Here is an 18,932-nt window from a genome sequence, read left to right as displayed (position 1 = left end):
CGGGGGGGGTTATTTGTTTGTTTTGTTGTTGTTGTTTTTTGTTTCGGGTTTTTTTCTTGTTTTTGGTGTTTTGTTTTTAGAGCACGGAGTGGGGATGGTCGTTCCAGCCCATTCCACAGCTTTTCATGAATCAATTGGTCCATTGCTTTCCATGGTCTGTAGAGAACAAAACATTTCCTCGTTAATGGATATCAGAAGGCGGGGAGGTGGGGGGAACCTTGTGTGCAATCAGAACTTACAGAGAGGATTCACACAGGAGTTACTCTGAACCTACATCTGTAAGTCTTTGCTTTTAGTAGTGTGTGAAGTGTGTGCCCCCTAGCAAAGAAACTCGTGCTTTGTATTCAGTTGAGGAAAATTGGTGAAAACTGTTTTTGGAATTTTTTTTGTAAGAGTTGAGACTTGAAGATGTTCTTTGTAGCATACTACAGCAGATAATGAGCTCAGAAACTGTAATCTATTTTTAAATGATTCTCAGTATGACTGCTTTCTTTTAAGGAGACTATCTGGTGACAATTGAAGAAAAAAGCAAAGCAACTTTCCTAAGAGCATATATGAACTGGAGATGCATGTCTGCAGGGAGTTCTCGTGTGTGTGTCCGGATGGTTGGTCACAAGATGGAAGAGTCATACAGTGAAGCCTTAAAAGAACAAATGTCAGTTGTTGAAATGCCACTTTCAGATCCTCCCCTGTGCATTTCATGTTGTCCTGTGAATGGAGATCTACTTGTGGGCTGCAAGAATAAACTTGTCATATTCTGTTTGAAATACCGTGTCATAAACCAGAATTTGACTGTATTAGATTTTGAACGCTCCTTAATTTTGCACATTGATAACCTCATTCCTGCCGAAGTTGCATTTTGTGCCAGACATATAGCCATAACAACAGAGCTGGATGTTCTAATCCTGAAACTGGAACTGGTCCAGCAAAGTGCAGACAGGACAGAGCAATGTGCTCGGGGAGTCAGTGCACCAGAGAAGGCTGTGGATGGAGGTAGGTGCTGAAATAAATTTTTAAATATTTTAATCTCCAAGAATCTGCTAATTGATTCCCGTTGTTCTGAAAGTAGTCTCGAACAAGGTCTTTGCCCTTCAAAAAATATTTCCAGATTGTCCTAACACTGACTGTCAGCTGAATATTCTAGAGCCTGAAAAGTTGTACCAACCTGCAGTTGGAGGTAACATTTCAAACAAATACGCCATCGTGCTCACCTTCAGAAGATAGCACAGCCTCTGCAGACACAGAATTAGGTCCCTCTTTTAGGATGCCACCATGGGCCAAGTTCAAGTAGTAGTAGTTCAGTGTGCTGTGTTCAGAAAAATATTCTATCAGTGTCACTGCCTAAGTAACTGGCTTACACAATGAAGAATGTTTCTGTTGTGTAATCTGTAAAAAAAGTATAAAAGTATATCTGTATACTTTTTTAACTGTTAGGATCAGAACCTGCCATAATCAAGCAAATTCTCCTTTTCCAGTCCTTTATCTTATTCAGGAGCTTGTCTTAGAATTATAGAAATCCCAGAAATAGATGTACTCAGGAGGTTTCATTCCTGTATATTGCAGGATATCAATCCATATGTAATCAATTATCAATTCCCACTTTTCCAAACATATATGTATCAGATCAACACCAACAAACCTTAGGAAGGTCCTTTCTTTCTAATTGAAGAAACTTAAAAGGAAGGTCATTTAGAAATGGAAACTGTACCTAGAAAACATTTATAGGTAAATAAGGCTTTTCAGATAGGGACAATTTAAATGCGATGTTCTTCACTGAGTGAAGATGGGTCTTTTCTCAGATAATAATGTCCTCCCCCTGTTGTTTTTTTTTTTTTTTATTACTAAAACCACCTAGAAAAGTTCTAGTTACTTTCTGAGTGTTACTAGGATTTGCTTTCCAGGACTTAAGTGAGCTAAAGATAACACAGCTTCCTGTAATAGCTGCATTTGCCTTCTCAAAACCTCTTCAGCCAAAAGTGAGCATTTTTTGATGACCAGTCATTCGTGGCACCAGTTGCCATTGACTCACTTTCTAGTGAGCACTTTACCTGTTAGGGCTTTTTTTCCCCAGAAATCTTGACTCTTAAGTATTCAGACTGTTAAGGCTTAAATAGGAATTGTTCCCATCTTGTAGTATGGCTGTTTTCAAAATCTTGTGGTTTGAGGAAGCCAATGCTAGCAGGGTAGCTGTAATTGGAGTATTTAATCAATTTTGTCATACTATTTTCTTACTGCTGCATGGAATGGTTTGAATAATTAAGATAGCATTTTCATTGCTCAGGTGTGAAAGATGAAAGTCCTTCAGCACATCCTTTACAGCTTGAGTTAGATGAGTTCATCATATGTCAGAAGCCAGTGGAACTGCTTGGGGAAGAAAGTAAGCTATGTGAGATACCTGTCACACTGGAATCTACAGAGTTACCTGCAGAAGACACAAAGCACTTCCAAGTGCAGTATCTGCTTTTCAGGTATTACAGATGTATTTTCCATGTATTTTCCCTTTTACGGGTTAATTTACTACAAAAAACCAAACTGCATTGTGTGTTTTGTCTTTTTGAAAGGAAACTCCTGATGTTTTGACTTCTGGGGTTTTTGTAAGGTTTGGTGTTTCTTTTGAACTGAGGAAATCATGGGATACTGAGGAAAGTCCATTTTTTAGTATCTTGGAATATTTCAGTTGGAAGGGATCTGCAGCAATCATCTAGTGCAATTGCCTGACCACTTCAGGGGGGAGCCACTCCTAAAGTATATTGTTAAGGGCACAGTCCAAACACCTCTTAAACAGTGACAGGTCTAGGGTATCAACCATCTCTCTAGGAAGCCTGTCCAGTGTTTCACCATTCTTGGTAGGAAAATGGTTCCTCACATCAAGTATAACCCTCCCCTGGCACACCTTTGAGCCTTTCCCAGGATCCCATGGAGAACAGTTCAGCACCTGTGTCTCCAGGTCCCCTCATCAGGAAGCTGATTTAGTCTTCCTTTTTCACCAAAATTTCTATCAAAAGCTAAGGAAGAATTGATGCCAGGGTCCATCAGTGAGTTCCAAAGCAAAGCAGGAAAATGGATGACACATAGTAGGAAAAAATAGTGTTGGACATGGCATGGTGTTCCATATAGCTCAGTGGACTAAAAAGAAAGATGAAAAAAAAAAATTTAAATTGAGGTCAAAATCAGTTGTGGGATTTCTTCAGTGATGTCAAACTTTGACATGCATCTTGCAGACAAGCAAAGAGAGAGGATTTAGGTTGTAGGAACTCTATTAATAGAATTCCATCTAACTGTACCATGTTCTTCTTTGCATTGCTGTTAATGGCATTGGTAGTAGGAGTGTGCATTGTTGTTGAGTGTTAAAACATGAGCTTTGCCTCTTTTATCCAATGCTGTTTACTTGTCCAAAGTATATAATCATAATTTTTCACTGCAGTCCCATGATTTTTTGGACTGTTTTCCTAGACGTTTTGCACCCGACCAGTCGCCTTTTGGGTTTTGTGAAGAGATGAAGTTGCACTCTGTTCAACTGCTTCCTGTATACCAGACAGGTAAGTGGATATTCATGAATACACCATGGACTGTGTCACAGGAGGCTTGCGAAAGGAAAGACCTTCATTGTGTATCCTCTTTTATACACTGTGTATGATTTGTTTTTAAATTGATTTGTTTCTAAATTGAGATCTTTTCTCCCTTTTCAATGATTTAAACTGAGCTTCTGTTAACAAAAAAGTATTTAAGTTCCCTCAAGTTCTACATAAAACTTGAACTAAAATACCAATTCAACTCACAGTAAGTGTGACTAAATCAGCTTTTATCGGTTCTTTACCAATAAATTTTGTGTTGCAAACCAGTTACTCTTTACATTACATTAATAAAATTTTCCTTAGTCTTACAAGATACTAGACTGCCGCTCAGCCAGCCAAGGAAATCAGAGTAGTAAACCTTAGTAATCACTAAGATACTGGTTACCTTTCTGAAGGGCCTTAATTAAAATTGGAAGGGATGAATGCAGATTTTAGAGGTGCATTAGCTCAAGCCCCAAAAGATCCATGGAAGAATTTAATGCTGTATGTTAGCAGTCAGATTTTGTAGAATCATAGTATGTCCTGAGTTGGAAGGGACTCACAAGGATCATCAAATCCAACTCCTGGGCCTGTGCAGGAGAACCCTAAGAATCCCACCAAGTGCCTGAGAACATTTTACAAATGCTCCTTGAGCTCTGGCAGGCTTGGGCCATGACCACTGCCCTGGGAAGTCTGTTTCAGTGCCTGACAGCCCTCTGGGAGAGGAGCCTTTTCCTAATAGCCAACCTAAACCTCCCCTGACGCAGCTTCATTCCCTCAGGAACTGCGTGTAGAATGCTCTTAGATCTCTCCTCCGTCTCCTCCAGGCTGAACAAACCAAGTGTCAGCCACTCCTCCTATGGCCTTCCCTCCAGACTCTTCACCATCTTTTTAGCCCTCCCTTAGTCTCTTGTTTATATCCTTCTTGTATTATAGTGCCCTAAACTGCCCCCAGGGCTCAAGCTAATGCTGCCCCAGTGCAGAGCAGAGCAAGACAATCCTATCCCTGCCCCCCTCCACAACGCTGTGCCTGATGCATCCCAGGATATGGTTGGCCCTTTTATTAACTCCTCACTCAGTTTGAGATGGTTTACTGTCTGCTAAGTAGCAATGCCTCATTTAACTTGCAGCTGACTGAAAAGAATGAGCTACTTGCCATGTAACTCCAGCTCTCTTATGCTCTTGTGTGACTTACAGGCTTTGTTAAGAGGGTCTGTAGAATATGATCACAGCTGTTACCTGCTAAAGTGGCATTCTATAAATTCTGCAATTTCCAGCCTTTCCTTCCCTTAAGTAATACCTACTTTTTTGTGAGCTGCAGCTCTGGATGAGCATTCATTCCAACTCAAAAAGTAATTGTCTAAGATCAAGCTTTCAGTCCATGGATGCTTAGTTCTGGTGAATTTAGGACTTTCTAATGCTGTTACATCTATAGAATTTCTTCTCTAGGTGCTACATTCATATTTTTGTGAAAATGCTTCCAAATGAGGTTACATGTCATACAATTTTTTGACATATGCACTGAGCTTCATATAAAACTTCTTTTTACTAGCTACTAAGAAAACTAGTCTGCAACTTGGGCAGGTTTGATTCTGTCCTTTAGGCATCAGGCTTGGAATGGAATTGGTGGGTTTTTATTTATGAAGCGCATAAAATGCCTTTCTCATTGTTATCTTTAGGAATTCCTGCAACAGCCTATGAGGAAACTGAGAACAAGAGAAAACTTCTGAGTCTCTTCTGCTTTTTCTCTTTACCTCATGTTGGATATCTCTACTCTCTTGGGAAGTTAGTAGAACTAATTTCTACTTACCAATATTCAGAAAAGTCAGAGCAGGCAGTCCTCACTCCACAGTTCCTACACGTCATTACAAGGTACTATGCTTATGGTTTTACTGATAGTATTACTATGTTTCTCTGTGCTGCTGTCCTTTCAAAATTTTTTCCCCTCTGATGCATCCTTCGTAGCCTCCTGGAAATCTCTGGGCAGGCTCATGTGCTAGTTCAACATACCCTCCTGCTTGGACTTTTAAACCCATTTCTTCAAAGGAAAAAGAGCTGATTAACTGTAGTCTTGGCTACCTGACTTTTGCAAATCTTAATTTCTTTTCTTCATTGTTGTGTTTTCTTCTTTTCCTCTAGTCAGAACCTGCAGTGCTTCACAGTGCGATGCAGTGCAGCAGCAGCTCGTAGTGAGGATCCATATATTGACACGACTGTGAAGGTACACCTCTCATTACCTCACTAATAGAATGGGAGTAGTGGTATGGCACTTAGTTGACTTAAGGTTTAAAATCCTGTTCGTTTCTGGTGGCTGAACCAATAAATAACATCCAAAATGAATGTCATGTTGTATTTTGGTGGTCTACAGATGTCTCAATGAAACAATCTATTATTGCCATGTAAAATTTTAGACCATTATAGAATGTTTTCAAAAACATGAAAAGCAATAAAATCACTTATTTTTAAAACTGCATTCCATGCTTTTCTGTATAAAATTGAACAAAGGGTGCAGAGTTTTATTTTTTTGTATGATGTTTCTCTCTCTTAGGTGTCCTTGAAAAAACAGTTTTTCTAAGAGGCATGTAGACAATCAGACAAGTCTGCTACCAGATACTTAGGGCATGTTTTTTAGAAGGAGGGCTTTTGATCCTTGGAGGTCTTAACTTTTCTGCTTCCTTAAATTGCTTATCAGTAAAAATCTATTGAATGTAAAGATTGTGATATACATGAATAAAAGTAGTAGGAAAGATAGACAGAGGTATATTCTAAGGTAGCATTTAAGGATTTTTTCTGAGCATGTAGACAGCAGATATAAAGAAACCATAGGACATTAGAAGTTTTATAAACTTTTCAAGAGCCAAGCATGTATTCTCTGCTCTGGATAGCTAATACCAGCACGTGACACAATCTCTCCTGTCCATTCTCTAGTCTCAGCTTTCTGCATTTTTACTGTGCGTTACATTGACATCCGTCATAGTTCCTCCAGTCAGCCAACAGGCTGCCTCCTGTGTCTGTAGGAGTTTTGGAGAGGTGTGAAGGCTGCAGTCCTACACAGATTTCCATGCTGCAGCTTGCCATCCACAGCTTGCCACCTGGCATGGATCCATCCATGGGCTACAGTCCCTCAGGGACATCCCTGTGCTGGTGTGAGTCCTTCATGGGCCAGTTCCCTCAGGGGTATCCCTGCCCCAGTGTGGAGTTTGAAATGTTATGGTGGTTATTTTTATTATTTGCCATTATTATTTTTCCTGCTGTTTTTTTAAACCAGGTTTACCCCTGCCTCATTCTGGGTCTCATGAGCCCAGGGCAGTCTAGAGCCTCCAGAACACCACTGTAGGCCTCCACCTCTTACAAGAGATTGAGGTGTCTTCAAAAAGCAGGTTACTCATGTAACGCTGTGTTGTCTTGTTTCACTATATATGTTAATTTGTAAGTGTAGTATTTTATCTCTTTAAAGCTGTAAATTTAGAATATTTCTGTGCAAATGAGGCTGCATTTTTCAATTTTAAGTCCAGTATAGATGATAGCATATGTTGTACATGAAAAGTGCATATAGAACAAATTGGGAAAATAATACTGGCTATGTAAGGTAACAATAGGCAAGCAAATATAATACTTCTATCTGTAATTGCTTTTTATAGGCAACTAAAGACTTTTATAATCAGCGGCCAAAATCAAACTAATCAGGATAAAGTTTTCTGTGTTAGGCATCTACTTCAGGTTCAATTATTTTGAGAAACATAGCTGAAACTGTGCAGTTGCTTTGAGGAATGAAATAATTTTTTTTCCCACTCATTATTAAATAATTATTTTCAGGCCTTTATGAGTATTTTTATTCTTGCTTATATGATGCACTCAAAGTTAGGAAAGCCAGTGGATGTTTTTAATGTCAGATCATTGTACAAAGGTTACTTTTTTTTCTGATTTATTTAAAAACTCAATGTGCATACCAAGTGAAATTACAAAACAGTCACTTTCCTTTATAGGCTTGTCCACCTGTCACACTGGATGTCTGTACATTAAGAATGCAGCTTTTTATAGGACCAAGAGCTATCTGTCATTTCAAAAACCATATAATTCTTTTGACTAAGGCAGACACAGAAGATATTACTGAAAGAAGAAAGCCTACAAGAAGGATGCTGTAAGAATTTGTGTCTTTTAGGGAGCTGGTACTTACAGCTCTGTGTACAGTGTTGAGCTTGTGATATTGCAATTTAAGAGAGGTTCTTCTGTTGAAAAACTCTTGAGAAATAGTTGCCTTCTAAGTGACTGAGAAGAGCAATCAAGCTTTTATTTTTTTCAATTCTATTGTATTTATTGACATAGAGGAAATGAGCATAAAGTCACAAATGCCTGAAATCAACAAAATGTTAAAATAGCATTACTAAGAATTTATCATGAGAATTTACAAAGTACTTATCTTGAGAAAAAATGTAGAGTACCAAAAATATGTAGTGCCATAGCTACAGGTTACAAAATATGTCGCAGCACAAAATTAAATGTCTTATCTTTGCCTAAGGGTTCTTGCCAAGAAAGTTGCGAACATCACTGTAGTTATCGATGACAAAAGTTGGTCAGACTTTGCCCCAGGTTACAGTTATAGCATGTGTGTAGCCAGAAGTATATCTGACTTTTTACAAGTTTCCAAGGAAACTGCTATTCCCTTTCCATTTTTGAAGGCTTTTCATAAAACAGCTAAGGAGCTATTCTAAGCAGTTATTCAGAAACCACATTTATTAAAGTCAGCTTAAGTTAATTAACAAGAGTGAGCCAGCTTTAGTTGATTGAGGAGTTAGTTGACCCAGTATTTCATAAAGTCTAGAGCAGACATTATGCCGAAGAAGATATGGAAAAACCTGTCAGGAAAAACGACTATTCCAAATACTGTAGTTTTCTTTTATAAAGCACATTTTCTGCCAGTTGCATTGTTTCAAATATTCAAATATTCTATCAAATTGACGTTTGAAGAAGATACACTTTTTGCCTTCTGTAAAAAATGTAATGGACAAATACTAAGCTACGTAGCACAATCATTTGAAAATAAAGATGTAAAAATCTTCTTGTCTGTACAGTTAAAATAAAATTTAAAAACAGAACAAAAAGAGTCTGTTTTCTTACAGTGTTTTTAACCTTAGGGCTTTATAGACCAAGCCAAAGTTTTAGAATAAAAGTATTCTGATACCTCTTTATGCCATGTGTTGGCAAACACTTTGATAGAACTGCAGTGGCAACCATGCACTAAGTCCTTACAGGAGATTAAACAGCTAATTTAAATTACTTAACTGTTCAAGGTGTGCTTGGATAAGGCTCTGGGTAGTCTGACCTGTTCAGTGCGTGGTATCCCATGCCTATGATGGGAGGGTTAGAACTAGATGATCTTTAAGGTCTAAGCCAAGCCATTTGATGATTCTATGATTCCTGATACTCCCTGGTGTTAAGCACAGGAGAAGATGTAGTGGACAGTTCTGATGATGACTCTTATGTGTGAATATGCCTATCCCTGTTCTGTTATTAGCCAGTATGACTTAAATTCAGAGCTTAACTCCCCAGCCCTTACTGGTCTGCAGACATACCTATTTATGCATTTGCATTACAAAATGAGTGGGGGTTTTTTGGTTGCATAGTGTTTATTTCAACACTGACAACTCAACTTTTTTCTCTAGGTCCAGAAAGGCTGACAGCATCAAATCCAGAACAAATTCTGAGTCAGAGCTGGGTTGGAATTTATATATTATAAACACTGTTTCAACAATTCAGCTTTACAGAGAAATGGTATTGCTCAACTCCTACTTTTGTTATTTGCTAACTAAAAATAAGTACTGCTAGTTAATCTCTGATGCATGTCATTGCTGAATATGGTGTAATATATTTCTTGTGAATAGCCCATAGTCCTATTTCAGACAGATGCTGTCCTCATTAAAATTGTTCCTGTATATTCTTAATTTTTGTCAGCAGCCTAAGTATATGCTGTGTCTGTTCTAGGTAGAATATAGTAGAACTTATGAAAATGTTAAAACTGAGAGCTGCATCCATCTTTTAAGTGAGGCTCACTTACTGGTCAGAGCAGCTATAATGGACCCTCATTTCCTTAAATCAGATGAGAAGGAAGATCTTTTAAGAGCATTCAGAGAAAGTTGTGCCTTCTTAGGAGACTGCTACAGCAGGTATGTTTTAGATGTCGAAGTGGCATAGGCATGTGTTTCCAGTGGTGTAACCTTAAAATGAAAATCCATAATTCTTTGCTATTTTACATTAATATTGCATATGTCATACAAGCCTTTCTGTTTTACAAAACCAGCTTAGTCTAGTCTTCTCTTCTGGTTGTCTTTATTGTCATTAAACAGAATTATTCAGAATTATGTTGAATTCAACAGAATTATGTTGAATATGAACAATATATGCAGATAACTGATGTGCCTGTGACTTTGTTTGATGTACTTTTAGTTCTTACAAAGAGTGATGGCAAAAGCATTGCCCTTAGTTGTTTTGTTATTTTTTTCCTTTCTCTCTATTTCCTTCAGGTTTGACACAAAGGATTACCACCTTGCTTTGCCATACTACAGAATGTCAGGTTTATCCATGACTGAAGTTTTAAAGAGACTAGTTTCAGAAGGTGATGAAATACAGACATACGAGAGAGGATTTATATTTTACTTAACTCATTCTCTTAATGAAGACTCAAATGAAGAATTAAGTAAGGTAGAAATAAGTTGTTTTAATTGTAATCTGCTAATTTAGTTTTGATTTTAAGAATTGTGTATCAAGTATTAATCACTTTCCCTTTGAAAATGCTGAGCTGCTTTTTTAGTTTTACAGTTATTTTTTTTCACATTATTTTTATTTTCCCACTGTTGTTGAATAGCAAGCAGCACCTGTGATGCTTTGGACTGCATTCAAGCAATGTCTTACACGTTTGGCTATCATGATGCATGTTGCTATGATCTGATTCCCACTTGCACAGAGACACTTCTGTTTTAGGAAAGCCCTGCCTCAAATTTCTGTCATCTTCCATTTCTGTAGCAAAACAAGTTGTTTCTTTGATCATTGCTAAGTTGTACCAATTGCTTAAAACAATTCATTTTGGTGGTAGATGTTTTCCTACCATGCCAGAATATGAGTTGAATGACTACCAGTTAGAAATCCTTTACTTTTACCAGTAGGGAGGAGAGAGGCAGGGAAGGTGCTGTGATTTGATAGCTGAGCTGAACTTGTCTGTTTTTAAAAAAAAACAAACAAACCTGCCACAAAAAACAAAACAACAGAACTGCAGTACTTTCAAATGCCATCGAAAAATGTACATCTGAAAAGGTCTAAACTGTCAAATGACTTTTATTTCAATAGGAATCAGGAAATAAAGTTCTCCAGATACTCTATCTTGCGGACCCTGTGCAGCTGCCTGATATCCTTTGCAGTCCCAGCATGAGAAACATATGTCCTTTGACAGCTGTGAAGTATCTTCAGAAAGTAGAAAAGATGATGCCATCAGTGGTCCTGACACTTACTAAGGCTTTCTTTGCTCTTAAAATGGGAGACCTGGCAATGTATGAACGTGAAATGCACTCCTATAAGGAGGTAAAGTATGCCAAGAGCGTGAGCTGTTCGTGCTTTAAAAAGTCCAGGACAATAGTTTGACTTGTATTTTACAGTAAAAGAAGCTTCCAGTCACTCGTCTTTCTCCTGATAGGCTGTATAGGCTCCACTGAATGTCTGCAGTAACAGTAGAATGGAGGGCTGACGTACACTGGGACTGTACAGTTTGCCCTACAGGTAGGGTAGTCTTGTCTTGGTGAAAACTTACAAAATAAGCAAATTTTGAAGCTCTTTATTCTTGATCAATTAGATGTTGTTTTCCTGGGATGTTACCAACTCTGCCAGTGCTCTTCAGCTGCATGGGAGGGTTGTATAGTAGCATTTCTACACCTCTCCACCTGAAATTAATATGAGATATGCCCATCAAAACACCTGTATACAAACAGCCATTATAAAATTTTTCTTGAACAGAATATTCGTTCATTGTGCTTACAAACTGAAGTTTCTGTATACACTTTCACATCTTATGTGGAATAAAAGCACTTAACTCTTATTAAGACCAGATCAGAACCTACTTCAGAGCTATGAAAGTAAGAATTCCTCATCACTGGGGGCAAAAATGTTAGTGGAGCTGTCTCTGCCACAGATGTTCACATTGTGTGAGACCAGTCTGTAAATTACTTCTTGTTGAGTTTGATCAAGACTGTGGAATATTAAAAGGTAATAGAGACTTTTTCTTATTGTGGAATATTGGGAGTCTAAACACTTTTGAAATAAATGGCTAGCTGTTTCAAAGTTAGATATCATGCTTTGGTGGAAAAAGTCCTGCAGAGTTTTTAAAGTTAGCTGGTTTTGAGTTGCAGGGTCAGAACTGTGGGGAGCTGTTTCAAAAATTATATTCAGCACCACCTGCTTTTGCAGCACGATCAAGTGGAATTGCCAGGTTGTGAGCAAACACACTACATGGTGTTATTTTGAGAATAAGGTGGCTTAGGCTTGAGTGGTTTTGGTTGGAGTTTCTTTCTTTCTAATCTGATCTGTTAAATATATTCTATTGCTCTTCACCTTTAAAAAAGCATTTTATTTCAAAGTAGGAAAAACACTTCCCGAAAGCTAATCTTAATATTTCTTCTAGGTCTGCCTTATATGTCTTGTGTAATTCGTGTAATTTACTTAGGCATTATTTTGCCGCTGTCTTTAAAATGGGAATAATATGTTATATTCACCTTCATAAGCACTCACATAACTCAAAATAGCTTCTTGTTACACAAAGTGAAGCACATTTTGATCATTGTTTCAGGGGTATTTTCATAATAAAAATCACACTTCTGCAAAGTAGACTCTTGAAAAGTCAGCCAGTGATTTTTCAAACCACCCTGTATATCAAATATCTTGGATTACTTAGTGAAATCCATTTTATGTGCACACTAACTCCATCTTTCAACAGAATATTACTTTCAGAGTTCAGGTACAAGGCCTGTTTTTCAGGAGTTGCTGCTCCAGAATGTAGTTTGGATCTCTGTCTCTGGGGAGCTACTCTGTGAATTGCAGAAAGGATTTGCTTTCTTCCCTAACTGCTTCCATCTAAATTTCACTGCCAGAGGAAATACTGAGTTTACTGAGTAGAATAATCTATATATTGAATTCTTTACCTGATTTGTATCTGTTGATGTTTGTAGACAACACTGGCTTGCGGCTTCATTGGGCAACCACGGCTCCTGCAGCAGCGTAAGGAAGGAATTGTTACACCAACTGAGTTTGCTGTTCACCTGAAGGAGATGCAGCCTGGTTTACTGGTGGCTGCCGCTGTGGCTTTACATGAGAACAGTAAAATTGAACTAGAAGAAGCAGATACCTTTTTCAAGGTTGGCCTGTGATCATGTGTTCGCTTCTATTTTTTTCATAGTGACATTGTTGTGGGAAAGAAAAGCAGCCTCAGCTGCTCCTTCACACACATTTCAGCACTTCTTCAGAGAGAGCGAGATGACAGGTGGAGATATTCTAGTCATGATAGATGGTTACAGAGTCAGAAACCATACCTTATGGAATGAAATACTGGTTAAGTAAAGCAAAAAAAGAAAGCAAGAAACCAACCCATTAAGTTCTTTGCTTTTAACCTGTCATTTGAATGGAAAATACACTGATCTCAGAACCCTTTCAGTGGCTTCCTAGTAATTGAGCTTTCTAAGGCCATGCAAATGTTATAGAATTTAGATAAATTAATTCCATAATCTTCTTTTAAAGAAATCTTCAGAATTAAATATACTTCTAAAGAATCCGACTTAAATATGTAACAGATATGTAATGTTCTGATGATCTGTATAAATCAGTGAAAGAAAAGTATATGTCTGCGGTTTTTAAGAAATAATAATAGCTTTTCTAGTGTCCCTGAAGTTTTCTTTCTCTCAACTGGGACTAGACAGATGTTTTTTTTCTTCATCTACAATGAATAGAAACACTTGGGTTAAAAGATATGTTCTTCAATGTACATGTGTTGCAGTCTTAAGTATATCTGTTACTGTGAAAGACCTATATCAAAAAGAGCAAGTCATGAAGTTCCAATTAGAACAAGTGTTGTTGTTTAAAACCATTTGGGAACCAAGTAAGAATTCTTTTTGGTGGCACAGCAAATCCTAAGTCATCTTCCTTGTGGGTTCTACCATGATACCCAGCTGAACTGCGCAGCAGATGTTATAATGGACTATAGAGACTTCTTTTCAAGACACTTACTTGTCTATCGGCATATGTAAAAATGCTCCTCATTAGCAGTCTGTAAATACTTGCTTAGTTGTACTGACATTTCTGGCAGTAGAGTTAATCTTGAAGAAGAAATCAAATCTGTTGGTCAGAATTGATTACCTTAAAATCATCTAATGAACTTTTTACTTTGCATAGGAGTGTATTACATAGAATCACAGGACAAAAATGAAATCAAAATTCTGCTTCTAGTAAAAGTGAAAAACTGTTCCTCCTGTTTTTTCTAACTTTTGCTACTAATAATCACCATAGTCTAACTTGCTGTCTTCTATCATTTTTGTTCTTAGATGCTGTGTAATAGCAGTGAAAACACTATTCCCCAGCTCCTGGTGGATTTCTGGGAAGCTCTTCTTGTAGTGTCCTCTCAGGAAAAAATACTTCAGGAGCTCCTACTGAGGGTTACTTCTCAGTATGTTTGGAGAATATCAAAGAAGCAACTTCCTGAGACTAAGCCATTGAAAACAACAGAGGATCTAGTAAGTTGTAAACCACAGAGAGTAAGTTTTAGGACTGCAGTGTTCCTCCACAATCTATCCAAGTACCATCCTTACCATTTGAATTCTAGATAGTTTATCTCTTAAAAGAAGAAAGACTGAAATAAAATAAGGTGATGTGCAGTTACAAATTAGTATTTGTGTCTTTGGCCAGTCTTGCTCCTTGGGGACATTTGCAAATACACTTCCAACAGGAGTCAGCTCTGCATAGAAATAAGGGTTAAAACGAAACAGTGAGAATTTGTCAGGTGGGTTGTTTACAATTTTACTAAGCTAACTAAATGAGGAAATCATGTGAATGATGAATTCTAAATAATTATGAACAGGAAAGCTGAAATACAGACATTAATAGGGGTTATAAATAAATAGAAGTTTCCAGTTTATTTGTTATCAAATTGCACAAATCAGGAAAGAAGGGGTAGGTGCTCTTCTAAATTATACTATTTGAGATTAAAATTTTCTTTACTCATATGAGCTTCGTATGGTACTGTCACTAACAGAAATGTTTCTTTTATTGCAACTTAATTCTGTCTCATATAGATAAATTCCTGTTGTCATTTTGGGTTGATTGTTCCATGGATAGCTTCCATAATGTCAGTGGGATGTTCATCTGACAAAGATTACCATGAAGACATCTCAAGACTGCAGGTATGAAACAAGTGTTACATCTTATTGCTTTACATCATAGATCCATTCTGCAAATATTCATGATTCTGCGAACACCTTTCTCCAGCAGACTCTCCTTCTTCCCCCCTAAGCTGTCCAAGTCAAAATAAAAGGTTGACTGAAAAGACGCAAGAAAAAAATACTGAAGAGTTCTGTTGATAACAGTATTTACATTTGCATCTACTCTAAACTTGCTTTCCCAATTTTCAGCAGTATTTATTAAAGGAAGTATTATTTCAGGATTATTCAAATAAGTAAGGGCTTTTCTTCTAAGGTTATGGTTAGCATTTTTTGCAATGTTTGTCTTAAATCCAAACAATACTTCTTGTCTTCAGTCTCTTTTATGCAGTCAGTCAATCAATATAGCTTCAGCGCTGCCTGTTTTGGAGCCCCTGACAGAGGCTGACAGTGTCGGCCTCACTGTCCATGTTCTCTGCAATACCCGTCTGGGCAACTACGAGGAAGCCATTGACCAGCTGCTCAGAAGGTGTCCTGATGCAGCTGTGTTCTACGCTCAGCATGAGCTGAAAGGTGACAGTCAGGTGGGCTACTTTTGATACGGTTATTCACTATCATTTCCCAAACTGAAATGCCGTACGTACAGATGGACTCTGGATGCATCACATAGCCTAGCTTTCAGGCAAAGTAAATTGCTTAGCTTGCGTTCCACCTCTTTCTTGGCGTTTTAATTCCTTAACTCAGTCCTCAGTAATTGTAATGGAATATTTTTTTCCTCCAGTTTCTTTTGCCACTTACTCTATTCACTGAGGTAAACTTAAAGCATAGTCTTTTTAGATGGTACAGTGCCTCAGAAAAAAGAATATGTTCTTTTTCTGCTATAAATGAAAAGCTATCTAGTTTCTCACTGACTGACTATGTTCTGAATTGTTTGTCAATGTTTATAAATGTATATGAAATCTTAGTAATAAGCTAACTGACAAGAGAACATGGTCCCTTGAATAAAATTGCACTAAATATGTTCTTCCTGTGTTCTAGTGACATCTTCTGACCTTCTAGCAATCAGAATGGTACCAGTACACTAGTGGAAAGATTGTATCTTTGTGTCCCATTTTCCCATTACACCTCTGTACAGTTTTAGCGTTGGAACTGAATTTATTCTAGTGGTCCAGGACTACAGGAAGTAGTCAATAGAAGTAATTTCCATTTCCCAGCACAGCAACTCAATGAATTGTATGGAGCTCTGCTAACCAGAGTCAGGAAATGTGATCTCTATCAGACAGATGTACTAGAACTCTATTCAGAACCAGATTTGAGCTTTTTATTCGGATCTGAAAATCGTTTCTGTGATTGTTCCCACATTAGAGTAGAATGTGAGGTTGCAGTACTGCATCTGAACACAAGTGAAAGAAAATAGTTACCAGTTTTAAAGGAGGAAAGAAATCGCTTTCCTTCTCTCCCAAAATTGTGCACAAAACCTAATTTACTACTACAGCTGTTGGAATGAGACAGATCAGGTCAGGAGACAGAGCAATGCTATTCACCACTTTCCGTCAAGCTGTTTTGAGAGAAAAAATTCTCTGACTGAATTGGTATTGCTAATTAGGTGACTGTTTTTGTCTTCTAAACTTTGTTCTATAGAGATATGAGGGACACTGTATAAAGAGCAGAAAAAAGTTACACTGAAGATTGAAAAACACAACATATGCAAAATCACTGCATTTCAAAGCATTATATAAATGAATTATTGAGTTCATAATAACTGACCTGTATTTGTACACATCTGAGCTTAGTTCGGGTTATTTTTAGCAGGTCTTTCATACTCTTAATTTCAGTCCTTGTGCATTTATACGTTTGCTGTTGGATTTTGTGGATTAGGCTCTGTGGTGGAACAAGCTGCTTCCTGAACTTTGCAAGAGAACTAGACTTACTGGAAATGACTGCCCCGTTCTTATTTCATCCCTCAAAGGTAAATCAATTGGTTGTGACTCAACTCCAGAAGGCTTTGTTCATCAGCTAACATTCTTAATAACTGTTCAGACTAAGGACTACTGAGTTGATAATTTGAAAAAAAAAGAGGGGTCTTTTTCTTCAGTTAAAGCTAATGCAGTTTAGCAGCCTTTTCGGTCATAAGCACAGAATTCTGCTATGTAGACAGTGTAGCCTGATAAAAATCAGGGCATTAATTTTGTATTGAAAACAGGTAAATTGTTGTAATCATACTCTTTCTGTATAGGTAAGGAATAGACCCCATTAACAAACTTACTAAACAGAACTAATTCCGGTTGTTTTTTTCTAGGCTAAATGACTATATGGTTCTTAGGTAATAGGCTGTTAGTGATAACACAGGGGAGGCTTAAGTGTGTATTGATGATTAGTTCATAGACTAAAAAAAACAGTATGTTAATACTAAAAGTAGAGAAATTCACCCTAGTAGTTCTGTAGTCCTATCATTACACGTTTGTAAGAAATCAATAATATTGTGTATAGCTGAGGGGCCAGTGTGATTGTTTTGACAAATTACGAATATTAAATAAAGCACATATACTGTTCAAAGTATGCTATTGGAATGCCTGAGAAAAATGGCATTGTGGCGTTGCATTGTGCAGCACAGTTCTTGTAAAGTCCTAGTTTCTGTTGCCAGCAGTTTTTCTTTGGAATTATTTTCATGTAGTAACTGTGTTGTAATTGCATAACAACATAACATTACACAGCTTGGTCTGAAAAGCTTCTTGCAGAGCATCCAGTTTTACAGATAGTGTTGAGTGAGGGTACTAGTAAGATTTCTAGGGCTTGCTTTGCATTTCATGCAAAACATGTGAAATACTAGATCAGACTTCATAGCGTTAGTGCCATGTGTAGACCCGATGTTCTTGTTAGATAGAGGCTTGTTTTTGATTGAAGTCATAATTTCAGTTTCCTTGTTAGATGTCCCATAGTTGTGTTTGCGCACGAATGGCTATGTCTCAAATGTCATTCCAGTTGCAATATTTAAATAATTTGATTACTTTAATTAATAATTACATTGTTAATGCTTTGGGGTTTTTTTCTTTGTTCTAAACTCAAAATACCTGAACAATATTTTCTCCCCTGCTCTGAGTAGAAACTTTATCAATTGTTGCAATGGAACTGGAGCTAAGGGATTTCCTCAGTCTTCTACCAGAAGATGGAACTGCAGCATTTTTTCTGCCACATCTTCTTCACTGCAGCCAGAGGAAGCTGCTGACCTAAATCAATGACCTGTGGACCTGCTGTCCACTCAACTATAGTGTGGTGTAATAAAAAAGTAAATGAAACAACCAGTAGAACTCCTTATAAGGTACTGCGGGCCTCCCTTCACATACATCTTATATCAACTGCTGAAGGACAGGTGTTTCCTGAGGCAAAGCATCTGTTTTGAAGCTAATTCTGGTGCCAAAGCAGCTAGGAAATACAGACTCTGCAGTACAACTGAACATACAGTGTTGACTGAAAGTAAAGTAGAAAGTCAGTCTTAAATCTTTGTTAGTTGGATCACGGGCCTAGGGAGGAATTCAGGCTCAGTGTCAACTGTATGAGTAAAAGTGAGTACCTTACTCTGCCAAGTGGAATTGGGCCCAACTGACTTGATATTGTAACACAGAGATTTCCTTGAATTTCTTCTAGGGTTTTTGGCAAGCATCTCAGGTCTTGTGCATGTCTGTACTGATGTTTGGCCGTTTCGTGAGCAGAAAGCATCTTTCTGCTCCTTCAGAGCTGGAATTCAGTCATAGTAAACTGTCACAATGTTTGTAACGTCCTTATGAATGTAGTTTGGGGTTTTTGACAGTTACCAAAAATACAACGACGCCCATGATCTCATAACCATCTAAACCATCTAAAGGCTAATTAGCTGACAGTGACTCTATAAAAATGTTTTCACTGAAGTTGCAATGTTATTTAAACCTGTAGAAGTCAGTCAGAAGAGACCATCTATATTTCAGCTAAAATACAT

At 37.6% G+C, this 18,932-nt stretch overlaps 1 protein-coding gene across 2 annotated transcripts in view; it reads left to right on the top strand.

Annotated features, from left to right (window-relative positions):
- The first annotated feature begins 45 nt into the window (after positions 1–45).
- Positions 46–18,932, top strand: part of HPS3 (HPS3 biogenesis of lysosomal organelles complex 2 subunit 1) — a 21,943-nt gene continuing 3,056 nt past the window's right edge. Inside the window, exons 1-17 of one of the 2 annotated variants that reach the window (XM_014312333.2) lie at positions 48–278; positions 499–993; positions 2,282–2,468; positions 3,454–3,539; positions 5,234–5,426; positions 5,694–5,775; positions 7,541–7,695; positions 9,218–9,326; positions 9,537–9,718; positions 10,076–10,253; positions 10,896–11,126; positions 12,764–12,949; positions 14,129–14,317; positions 14,876–14,983; positions 15,337–15,543; positions 16,838–16,928; positions 18,063–18,932. In XM_014312333.2, the coding sequence (XP_014167808.1) occupies positions 555–993; positions 2,282–2,468; positions 3,454–3,539; positions 5,234–5,426; positions 5,694–5,775; positions 7,541–7,695; positions 9,218–9,326; positions 9,537–9,718; positions 10,076–10,253; positions 10,896–11,126; positions 12,764–12,949; positions 14,129–14,317; positions 14,876–14,983; positions 15,337–15,543; positions 16,838–16,928; positions 18,063–18,190 (2,751 nt within the window). In that variant the 5' untranslated portion in view covers positions 48–278; positions 499–554 and the 3' untranslated portion in view covers positions 18,191–18,932. Of the gene's footprint in view, positions 279–498; positions 994–2,281; positions 2,469–3,453; positions 3,540–5,233; positions 5,427–5,693; positions 5,776–7,540; positions 7,696–9,217; positions 9,327–9,536; positions 9,719–10,075; positions 10,254–10,895; positions 11,127–12,763; positions 12,950–14,128; positions 14,318–14,875; positions 14,984–15,336; positions 15,544–16,837; positions 16,929–18,062 lie in introns of both variants that reach the window. The other variant, XM_031055344.1, reaches the window with a different exon arrangement.

Source organism: Geospiza fortis, unplaced genomic scaffold, assembly GCF_000277835.1.
Source record: "Geospiza fortis unplaced genomic scaffold, GeoFor_1.0 scaffold172, whole genome shotgun sequence".
Classification (NCBI taxonomy): domain Eukaryota; kingdom Metazoa; phylum Chordata; class Aves; order Passeriformes; family Thraupidae; genus Geospiza; species Geospiza fortis.
This window is presented reverse-complemented; position numbering and strand designations above follow the sequence as displayed.